Source organism: Hemicordylus capensis, chromosome 13, assembly GCF_027244095.1.
Source record: "Hemicordylus capensis ecotype Gifberg chromosome 13, rHemCap1.1.pri, whole genome shotgun sequence".
NCBI lineage: Eukaryota > Metazoa > Chordata > Lepidosauria > Squamata > Cordylidae > Hemicordylus > Hemicordylus capensis.
In genome coordinates, this window is record NC_069669.1 from 10,848,726 (window position 1) to 10,859,514 (window position 10,789).

At 51.2% G+C, this 10,789-nt stretch overlaps 1 protein-coding gene across 1 annotated transcript in view; it reads left to right on the plus strand.

Annotated features, from left to right (window-relative positions):
• WDR90 (WD repeat domain 90) overlaps positions 1-10,789 on the plus strand; it is a 63,964-nt gene that overhangs the window by 51,396 nt on the left and 1,779 nt on the right. The window contains exons 31-42 of the mRNA XM_053276957.1: positions 487-608; positions 761-920; positions 2,527-2,717; positions 2,925-3,093; positions 3,713-3,824; positions 4,402-4,573; positions 6,239-6,361; positions 6,482-6,662; positions 7,356-7,486; positions 8,916-9,059; positions 10,043-10,162; positions 10,424-10,508. Of these exons, the coding sequence (XP_053132932.1) occupies positions 487-608; positions 761-920; positions 2,527-2,717; positions 2,925-3,093; positions 3,713-3,824; positions 4,402-4,573; positions 6,239-6,361; positions 6,482-6,662; positions 7,356-7,486; positions 8,916-9,059; positions 10,043-10,162; positions 10,424-10,508 (1,710 nt within the window). The remainder of the gene's footprint in view (positions 1-486; positions 609-760; positions 921-2,526; positions 2,718-2,924; positions 3,094-3,712; positions 3,825-4,401; positions 4,574-6,238; positions 6,362-6,481; positions 6,663-7,355; positions 7,487-8,915; positions 9,060-10,042; positions 10,163-10,423; positions 10,509-10,789) is intronic.

A 10,789-nucleotide genomic window follows, 5' to 3' on the forward strand; every position in this document is an offset into this window, starting at 1 on the left:
GTTGATAGACCTCTCCTCCATGAAGTTATCCAAACCCCTCTTCAAGCCATCCAGGTTGTTGGCTGTCACCACATCTTGTGGCACCTTTCTAAAAGTGGTGATTCTCTTATATTGAGCAGGGGGAGAGCAACTGGCCCTATCCAGCCCTAAGCACAGCATCCCTCCAGTGGCTGTTGCTGGTGTTGATCCTAGGTTTCTTTTTTAGATTATGAGCCCTTTGGGGACACGGCGCCATATCCATTCATATATATCTATGTAAACCACTTTGGGAACCTTTGTTGAAAAGCTTTATATCAATATGTGTTGTATTTGTAAGAAACCATAAGATCCCCACCAAACAAAAACGTGTGCTCCCAACAAAACGTGTGTGTGTGTGGCTCTACAGATTAATCCAGCCTTTCCTACTGGCAGCGGTTGTGGCCTCCAATGTGCCTGTTTTGCCCATCACGCTAGACAATGCTTCTTCTCTCCTCTGCTCCCTCCCAGGCTTCTTTGCCTACAGCTGTGGCTGCCTGCTCATTGTGGAGGACCTGCACTCTGGATTCCAGCAGCATTGGCTGGGCCACCCAGAAGAGATTTCCACCTTGGCCGTCAGCCACGATGCCCAGGTACAAACGCCTCCTCCCGGTTTTCCTGGGGGGAGGTCAGGGTTTGTGGCTGGCGGTGATGGGAGTTGTAGTTCATCAGCGTCTGAAGGACCCTGCCTCCTAGTTTCTTCTTTGGACCCAGTTAGTGACGGAGACTGTTTCCCCCCCCCCAGGTCCTCGCCTCTGCCTCCGGCCAGGGCTACAGATACTCACGCTGCCAGATCCGCATCTGGAACATCTCGAGTGGGACCTGTCAAAAGGTTCTGTCCCATCACGAGACTCAAGTGCAGGCCATGGCGTACTCTCGGGACGATGGCCTTCTCGCCACGCTAGGTGGGTACCCTTGGGAGCCGTGGGGAGGCCATTGGGAGTTCTGTGCTGGGACATCCAGAGGCTCTCTCGAAGGGGAGGGAGAAAAAGAGATCTCTCTTGGGGCGGGGATCAGCTCGGCCCATTGATCATATTTACAGGGAGACCGAATCTGCAGATTGCAGATGACTGAGTTGGCACTGAGCTGATGTAAGCAAGTGGGGTGGAGCCAGCACCACTCGCCTCTCAAAATAGGGGCAAGCCTGTAAATTTACAGTGAACCCTCATGGCTCATGAGGACCAAACCGAACTGGATGCAGCCGATGATTTGGTCTCCGACGGGGCTTTTAAAGTTTCTCTTTGCTTGTTAGCAGCTCCATGAGGCTGCTTCGGCGATCGGGGAAGCAGAATTCTCAGAGACGGTTAACCCTTTATTCCCTTGTCCTTGGCCTGATTTAAGACCCCTGACTATTGGCTTTGTGTGGCGTGTGGGAGGACAGGTACAGATGCTTTCCCAGAACATAAGAACAGCCCTGCTGGATCAGGCCCAAGGAAGCCCATCTAGTCCAGCATCCTGTTTTGCATAGTGGCCCACCAGATGCCGCTGGAAGCCTACAGGCAGGAGTTGAGGGCATGCCATCCCTCCTGCTGTTACTCCCCTGCAACTGGTACTCAGAGGCATCCTGCCCTTGAGGCTGGAGGTGGCCCACAGCCTTCCGACTAGTAGCCGATGATAGACCTCTCCTAAGTTAGCCAAACCCTTCTTAAAGCCACCCAGGTTCTTGGCTGTCACCACATCTTGTGGCAGAGAATTCCACAAGTGGTTTATGTGTTGTGTGATTTTATCTCTCTGCAGTGGTAATAGCAACTTCGGGGTGAGGAACGTAGGAAGCTGTTTCATACTGAGACAGGCCCTTGGCCCATCTAGCTTGGTACTATCTACACTGACTGACAGCGGATCCCCAAAATTTCAGGGAGGAGGCTTTCCCGGTCCTACAGTTGCAAGCTGTTTCTAAAGCCCACCTTGGGTCTCCGTCTGTTTTGTAAACCTTTGTTTTCACGTGTGCTCTGCAAGGCTGCAGCATCTGCTCAACTTCCATAGAGCAGAAACGTTTCGGTGGACTGAAAGAGTTCATCCAGCAAACTGGGCAGGAAATACAATTCTTTTAAAAGATTTTTGTACCATCTGCTGATAACAGACACCATCTCGGAGGAGACCTTCTTTCACGCATGTGAGAGAAGGGAAGACGCCTCATCGTCGATTATGCATCCTCTGAAAGCAAAGTGTCTTTTGCATACGTTTCCCTCATATGTAAATATACACAGATATGTAAATTGATGCCAATTTAATCAGCTGAACCGTCTAAGATTGATCTCTTTGACTGACAACCGGTGTTCCTTGTAACAGGGAATCCCAGAGGTTGTTGACTACAACTCCCAGAACCCTCTTCTGCAATGGCCTTTGCAGCTGGGGATTCTGGGAATTGTAGTCAACAACCTCTGGGAATCCCTGTTAGAGGGAACACTGGCGCCAACCCTAGCTTTATGTAAACTGCAGGATAAAGAAGAAGCAAGCACACTTCCCTTATTTTAAATCGCTGCCCTGAAATGTCTCCTCCGTGCTCACCAGGGGACTACGCTGACCGGACCATTGCCCTGTGGAACGCTCAGACCTACGAACTGATGTCCTCCACCCGACTGTCTGAGCCTGTCCATGAAGTCGCCTTCAGCCCCCTTGCAGTGGGACACCTGGCCTGCGTTGGGTGGGGAGCCATGACGTTTTGGCTGACGGAACAGCAGGGAGCTGAGATCAGCCTCAAGGTACTTCTCCTCCGAGTCACAGATTCGGATCTTGGAGGATGAGTGAGAGTGAGTGAGAGAGAGAGAGAGAGAGAGAGAGAGCGCTGCGTGGCAGAGTCAGAAGCCTACACATCCAGCCCCATGGAGTGGTGGGGGAGAGTGGAGATCTGATGTACCTCCCAGAACCAGTTAAAATACCTGCTGATCGAACTTTCCCTTGGGCCTCAGGTTCACAGAGTCCCCGTCCCCAACGCCATTGGTCCCGTGGAGCTGACATCGTTGTGCTATAGTTCCGACTGTCTTCTGTACAGCGGGACCAGCACAGGACAGATCTGTGCTTGGGATGCAGAGACCAATCACTGTTTCATGACTTGGGAGGCCGATGAGGGGGAGATTGGTAAGTATCTGTGCCGCGGCGTAGGATCTTCCCCTTTAGGTTCCATTTAGCCACCATGAGCCACAGCCATTAAGAGACCAGACCTTCCATGGAAAAAGTTGGAGAGCTGTGGAGATGATGGAGGGCACGTCCAGTGGTTAATGTGAATACAGGAGAGTGTTGTTAATTGCGGACTTACTATCTGTGGTTTAGCGTATCCACAGTCGGGTAATGGACCCCCAGCCTCAGTATATGTGGGTGTGTGGGGGGGAGAGTTTTAAAGGATAAAATCCACGGGTCGCTGGATCGCCAGAAATTACCTCGGCCAGCATTTTTTCGATTGGGAACCATGTTATGGCTCATGTTGCAACAAAGCATAACATGATAGGCAGTGAAATGTGATTTTTTCAGGCATTTTTTTTTACTCAGGGGCTGGACTGCTGGGGACCTGCGGAGCATGTTATTCCCCCCCCCGCCGCATTTCTAGGGCCTTTTACCCCATTTTCCCGACATTTCCTCTATCTCCGGGAACCTAACGGCCAGATTTCCAAAGCCCCAATGACTCAATATTTGCGGTATTAGCGGAGAATGGAACCCCTGCAGATACTGAGGTTCTCCTGTAAATCCTGTGCTCCTGTAGGTGTAATTCAGTGTCACGGTAATCGGCTGGTAAGCGGCAGCAACACCAAGAGAGTCCGACTGTGGTCAGTGGCAGCTGTTCAGGAGCTGAGAGCCCAAGGTTCCAGTGCCAGGTAATGCGTTCTCTAGCTTTGATTTCTGTAGCCCTACAGTGAACGGTCTGTTCTGTTTAAAAGTCTTCAGACTTTGGTCCCTGGATGTTGTTAGACTACAACTCCCATAATCCCCAGCTACAATGGCCAAAGGCCCCTGGGAGTTGTAGTCCAACATCATAGGGGGACCCAGGTTTGAGAACTTCTGGTTCTCAGACCATTGGTCCATCTAGCTCAGTATTGTCTACCCAAACTGGCAGTGGATTCTCCAAGGGTTAGGGTTAGAATGCAAACCAGGGTGGACCCTGCCCCCACTCCATAGGCTTTTGTGGCTGGGAGTTGTATTCTGACCCAAGTTTGGGGATCGTGGACTACAGCAAGAATGGAGATCTGATCTCTTCCTTTCCTCCCCTCTCCGGTGTTTGGTAGTACTCCAGGATGAAAGACCCCAGCGGTCCTTGGGGAAAGCAGTTTCCCCAAGGGCTGCTACAACAGTTGCAGCCTAGACAAGTGGTTTTCCTACCACACAGTTGAACTTGTAGAAGCCCCAAGGCCAAGGTGAAGAAAACTGAATTGCGTGTCTTCCTCTCTTCTGCAGATCTAGCTCAGTCCTCTTGGAACAGGAAATGACCCTGGACGGAACCATTGTTAGCGCCACCTTTGACCACTGTATGGACATGGGAATTGTTGGCACCACTGCAGGGACGTTGTGGTACATCAACTGGGCAGACAACACCAGCATCCGACTGATCAGCGGGCACAAGAACAAGGTGCAGGATTTGAAGGGATTTCTTAGCAGTGGAGATTCAGACAGATCTCTCCTTCTGGGGCCTGCCAGAGTTTCTAAGAACAGGAGCCCTGTTAGAACAGACCAAACTTTGATTTAGTCTAGTATCTTGCTTTCTGCACTGACCAGTCAGATGATTTCCGAAGTCCTTAGGGCATGAAGGCCCTGTCCTGCTGTTATCCCCTGCCACCAGCAATTGGCATACTGATGCTAAACATGAAGAATCTGTTCAGCCGTTACAGTTAATAGTTCTCAATAGCTCTTTCCTTTTTCAGGAAGGTGTCAAATCTCATTTTAAAGCCATTAATCTAGCAGCCAGCAACCACCTCTTCTGGCAGGCAATTCCAGGGGTTTTCAAACTTGGGTCCCCAGATGCTGTTGGACTACTGCTCCCAGGGGACTGCAAGACTACAGCTCCCAGGGGCCTTAGGCCATTGTGACTGGGGATGATGGGAGTTAAGAACATAAGAAAAGCCCTGCTGGATCAGGCCAGAGGCCGATCCAGTCCAGCATCCGGCTTCACACAGTAGCCAGCCAGCGGCATCTGGGAAGCACGCAAGTGGGGGAAAGGGGGCAATTGCCCCCTCCCATATCCTAGCACCTGGTGTTCAGAGACATGCTCCCTCTGATCATAGGAACACAGGAAGCTGCCTTCTACCGAGTCAGACCCTTGGTCCATCTAGCTCAGTATTGTCTACACAGACTGGCAGTGGCTTCTCCAAGATTGTAGGCAGGAATCTCTCTCAGCCCTATTGGAAATACATAGCTATCCAGGCTAGTAGCCATAGACAGACAGATGCACGGAGGATAGGACTAATGCCTTTTTAAAACCGTCCAGATCAGTGGCTATCACCACCTCTGGTGTCGGCAAACTACACGTTGTGTAATGAAGTCCTGCCTTGTGTCTGTCCTGAATCTCCCAGCATTCACCTTCTAATTATTATGAGAGGGGGGAGAAAAGCTCTCTTTCCCCTTCATGCACACTGTGCAAAATTTTACGCCCCCCTTCCAATGTCCCCCTGTGTCTGCCCTCTTTCTAAACTAAGGAGGCCCAAACTCTCTATAGTCTCTCATGTGAGTCGCAGGCCAACCTCTGCCATAGGCTTTTCATAGGAACTTAAGAAGCTGCCTTCTACTGAGTCCAACCCTTGGTCCATCTAGCTCAGCATTGTCTGCACAGACTGGCAGCAGCTTCTCCAAGGTTGCAGGCAGGAGTCTCTCCCATCCCTATCTTGGAGATGCTGCCCGGGAGGGAACCTGGGACCTTCTGCATGCAAACATGCAGGTGCTCTTCCCAGAGCGGCCCCACCCCCTAAGGCAGGCCTGCTCAACTTCAACCCTCCTGCGGATGTTGGCCTACAACTCCCATAATCCCTGTCTATTGGCCACTGTGGCTGGGGGTTGTGGGCGTTGTAGTCCAAAAGCAGCTGGGTTTTTGGACTACAAGTTGAGCCGGCCTGCTCACACATGGAGTCTCCCATTCAAATGTGACCCAGGGCAGACCCTGCTTAGCAAAGGGGAGGATTCATGCTCAGCACCCCAAGACCCGCTCTCCTTTTCGTTGGGTGAGGAAGCCTTTTCTTTGGCCTGGGCTGAATCTCCTGGCCAACCGGAGTTCCCTCCCAGTCACCACTCTCTGCCTCCGCAGGTGAATGAAGTCGCCTTCAGCCCCGAAGAATCACACTGCGCCACGTGCGGGGACGACGGCAGCGTGCGCGTTTGGTCCCTGGCCAGCATGGAGCTGGTGGTCCAGTTCCAAGTTCTCAATCAGGTTAGTCCCAAGATGCAGGGAAACCCGACCAGCTCCGGCCACCCGGCTGCGTCGTTCCCCTCCTTGCGGGTCCTGCTGCTTGGCTGTCCCAACAAGCTACTTCTCCCCCCGAACCCCCAGAGCTGCTTGTGCCTGGCCTGGGGCCCGCCCCCCGTCTTCCCCAGCGGAGCGGAAAGCCAGCAAATCATGGCCGGGTACAGCGACGGCACCATCCGCGTCTTCAGCATTTCCCGGACAGAGATGGAGCTGAAAATGCATCCCCACTCGGTCGCGGTGATGGCCCTTCAGTACTCCGTGGATGGTAAGAGCATCCGCCACTGGCGGGCTGCTAGCATCGATCCTGCCTCGAGAAGCAGGGCTGTGCTCAACTTCTTGGTCTGTCTTTCTCCCTTTTTCCACTCCGCACACAGGAAGCTGCCTTATACGGAGTCAGACCCTTGGTCCACCTAGCTGGTCTTGGTACCCCATCTCCTTGAAGGATGGGTTTTGGCTAGGTGTCTTCAGTCGACCGCAAGGAGGGCCCTGAAAGCGAAAAGCTCTCTATGGCAGGGGAGAATGCTGGCTCTCACAAACGAGGGGGGCGTTCAAGGGACAGCGTTTGCCTCGTGGAATGGCCGTGATGAAATCGAAGAGGCTGAGCCGTGTCCAAAAGCAACACGCCAGCCGGGCCAAAGAGGGGGCGACATGGGAAACAAGAGCAAGATATTTAAAGGTCTTCAAGCTGCTCAGTAGAAAAGCTACTGCTGCGATGACGAATATATACTGCTTTTCAGCAAGTTTCCAAAGCAGTTGTTCTAACTAAATAAATAAGATGGCTCCCTGTCCCCAAAGGACTCACAGTCTAAAAAGAAACATAAGATAGACACCAGCAACAGCCACTGGAGGAATGTTGTGGTGGGGATGGAGAGGGTCAGTTGTGTGTGTGTGTGTGTGTGGTGTGTGCCTCTCTTCTGTATCCTGGCTCTTAACTCTGTTCTGCTCTTTCGGTTTCCAGGAGAAATAATCCTGTCCGGAGACAAGGACGGGCTGATCGCTGTGAGCAGCCCCCGGACAGGGATGACCATTCGCATTCTGGCCGACCACCGCTCAGCCCCCATCAATGTGATCCACTGCACAAGGAAACAGGTGAGGTGGCTCTCCGCATGGCATCAGCGTGGAGCTGGCCGCATTGCCCATCTGTGCGCTGCGAGGTGAAGGGTGTGCAGTGCTCTGTCTAACCACTTTGTGACTATTTGGGCAGAAAAGCAATCACTCAATCAGTCAAGCAAGGTCTTGTGATCAGGCACCCACAGCAAAGTTGGTAAAAACTTAGGCAGCTGCCTTATATGGAGTCAGGCCATTGGTCCATCTAGCTCCGTATTGCCTGCCCAGATTGGCAGCAGCTTCTCCAGGGATGCCGGCAGTAGTCTCTCTCGGCCAGGGAGGGAACTTGGAACCTTCTGCATGCAAGCAGGCAGGTGCTCTTCCCAGAGTGGCCCCATCCCCTGAGGGGAAGAGCTTACAGTCCTCACACATGTAGTCTCCCATTTAAATGCAAACCAAGGGGACCGTTCATGCTTGCTACCACTAGGCCAGCTCTCTTATTTCGGGGAGATGAGATGAAGGCTTCTGACCCTTTTACACACACACACACACACACACACACACACACACACACACACACCCGCCCCAATGATTGCGCTCTCTCACTTTCCCTCCCCTGCTAATATTTTGCTTCTCCCAGATTTTCTTCTGACACTCCTACAAAACTGTCTCGAACTCCTGGTGATTAGCTCATGGTCTCCCTCATCCTTTATTTTGCTGCCTCCTTTATTTCCCCTTGTCCCCCCCACCATCTAGCTCTCTTTATCTCCCTTCACTCTGCAGTCCACTAACTGCTTTACTGCTCCCCCCCAACACCCCCAGGAATGATTGGCAACCATTGACTTCCATGGGGGAAACTAAAAGCGTGCCTGGAAAGAGAGGCAGGGTGAAACTGGTTCCTTGCCCCGGTGGGTCCAGCCAGTAAGAATCAAGCTCGCCCTCATCTGCATAGCCCCGCCCAGCATTTCGTTTCTTGGTCACTCTAAAATGTGACGGAATGTCCGGGCTGTATTGCAAAATGCTGGTGGTTTGTGGCTGTCAAAGGGCTACTGATCTGCTAGCCTGCCTTGTGCTTGTCTGGGGCTCCCTTTTGAATTGGGTGGTGGTTATTTTGTTAGTGACTTTTAAAGAACAGATCAGGGTGGTGGAGGGGAGGGAGAAATCGCTCTTCCTTCCGCCCTTGCTGCAGAATAAAACAACATTTATATATCATTTTTCAACAAAGGTTTCCTAAGCGGTTTACATGGATAAATAATAAATAAATAAAGTGGACCCCTGTCCCTGAAGGGCTCACAATCTAAAACGAAACGTAAGACAGACACCAACAACAGTCACTGGATATCCTGTGCTGGGGGTGGAGAGGGCCAATTACTTTCCCTCTGCTAAATAAAGAGAATTGCCACGTTAAAAAGGTGCCTCTTTGCCCAGTTAGCAGGGGTTATCGTTGTCATTCCGATATCCTGTTCTCTAGCACACGGAACTTGGGGTTGAAGGCGGTGATCTCTGGTTGGCTGCAAGCGCCGATCGCCGCGTCAGCGTCTGGGTCTCGGATTGGCTGAAGGACAGATGTGAGCTCATTGATTGGCTAAGCTTCCCAGCACCTACGGGTCCTGAGGTAAGAATGTCTTGCAGACTTGCCTTTTCCACTTCATAAGTGGAGATGTATGTTTCCAAGTAAAATATGAAGTGCTGGTTATCACCTATAAAGCCCTTCATGGCTTGGGTCCAGGGCACTTAACAGAGCTCCTTCTTCATCATGAACCCCGCCACTTACTGAGAACACAGCGGGAGGTTCGGTTACAGCTGCCACCAGCTCCTTTGGTGGCTACGGGAGACGAGGCCTTCTCTGTGGTTGCCCCTGGGCTTCGGAATGTGCTCTCTGTCAATATAAGAGCTTCTCCATCTCTGGCTGCCTTCAGAAAAATAATTTAAGACACACCCGTTTTCTTAGACCTTTTGCGAAAATTATTTTTTAAGAAGTTTTTTGTTAAAAGTATTTTTAAAATTTTATGAATTTAAAGTTTTAATTGCGTTTACTGAGCTTTATTTATTGTTTTAAGTTGTGTTAGAGTTAGATGTGTCCTTCAGATGTAGGTGCTCGGTGGTTTTATAAATCTAATAAATAAGCAAGCTCAAGTAATGCTTCTTAGCCTTCTGGTGTGTCCAGGTTTTGCCTGTCAAAACTTCCTGCTGGTGAAAGATTCCAAAACACAGAGGCAGAGCAGACTTGAATGTTCTTTTTCAGTGGCCTTATAGGCAACCTAGGAAGAAGTGTGATTGCAATATCAGAAGCAAAGGATTTTGCAACAGAATGCAAGTTCTCTGTTTGGCTACAAAAGAAAAGCTCCTAGTCCTCATTTTTAAAGTCTTCATTTTTTTGCAAATGGTGGGTTAATTTCCACTCAATGCTTAAAGAGGTTCTGCCGTCCTTGGGGAGGGAAGGTGCTTCCCTCATCAGGGCCGAAATCTCAGATTTGTAAATAGTGTGTCAGTTCACCAGACTTTGCACGATTCATTCCAGTCTCCAAACATGGAATGGATTTGCTCCAACGTACACACAGCTGGTTGTGACTTCTCCTCTTGCATTTCCTCTCCTAGGTACCCAACCCTCTGCCTCCCAGCCTGGCAGCCTTTTGCCCTTGGGATAAAAGCACAATCGTCTACATGGGCTTTGGGCTGCAGAAGGAGGTCTTGTTCTACAGCCTGCTGCAGAAACAGGTGCCTACGGTTTTCCTCGGTCACTTGTCTGAGATCGGCTCCAGAACTCTGGAGCTGGACTTGAGGCTCCACATACGTACAAGGTTGCCCAACGAAAGGAGTCACCCAGCAAGTTTCATGGTCGAATGGGGATTTGAACTCGGGTCTCCCCGGTCCTAGTCCAGCACTCTAACCACTACACCACGCTGGGCTTGAACAAGTTATTTTGGGATCCAATCCTTTGGATCTAACATGTCGGAACTTCTCCTTGCTTGTGTGCAGGTTGTGGAGAAGGTCCCCCTGCCTTACTTTGCCACGTCGCTGAGTTTGTCTCCTGCTGCCTGCGTCTTGGCTGTTGGCTTCAACGGTGAGTCTGGGTGTTTGTTCAGCACATAGATAGCCGGGGCTGATCTCTGAAGACCCTGCAGGAGGGCAGCTCCTAGACAAGGAGCAAGCTAAGGGGCACCAGGTATTGTGCTTCCTCCAGCAGAGGTTGCTACATCAGGACAGCTCTGCTGGATCAGGTCCAAGGCCATTCTAGTCCAGCCTCCTGTTTCCCCCAGTGACCCACCTCTGACAAGCCCACAGTCAAGAGATGAAGGCCAGCCCTCTCTCCTGCTGTTGCTCCCCGGCAACTGGTATTGAGAG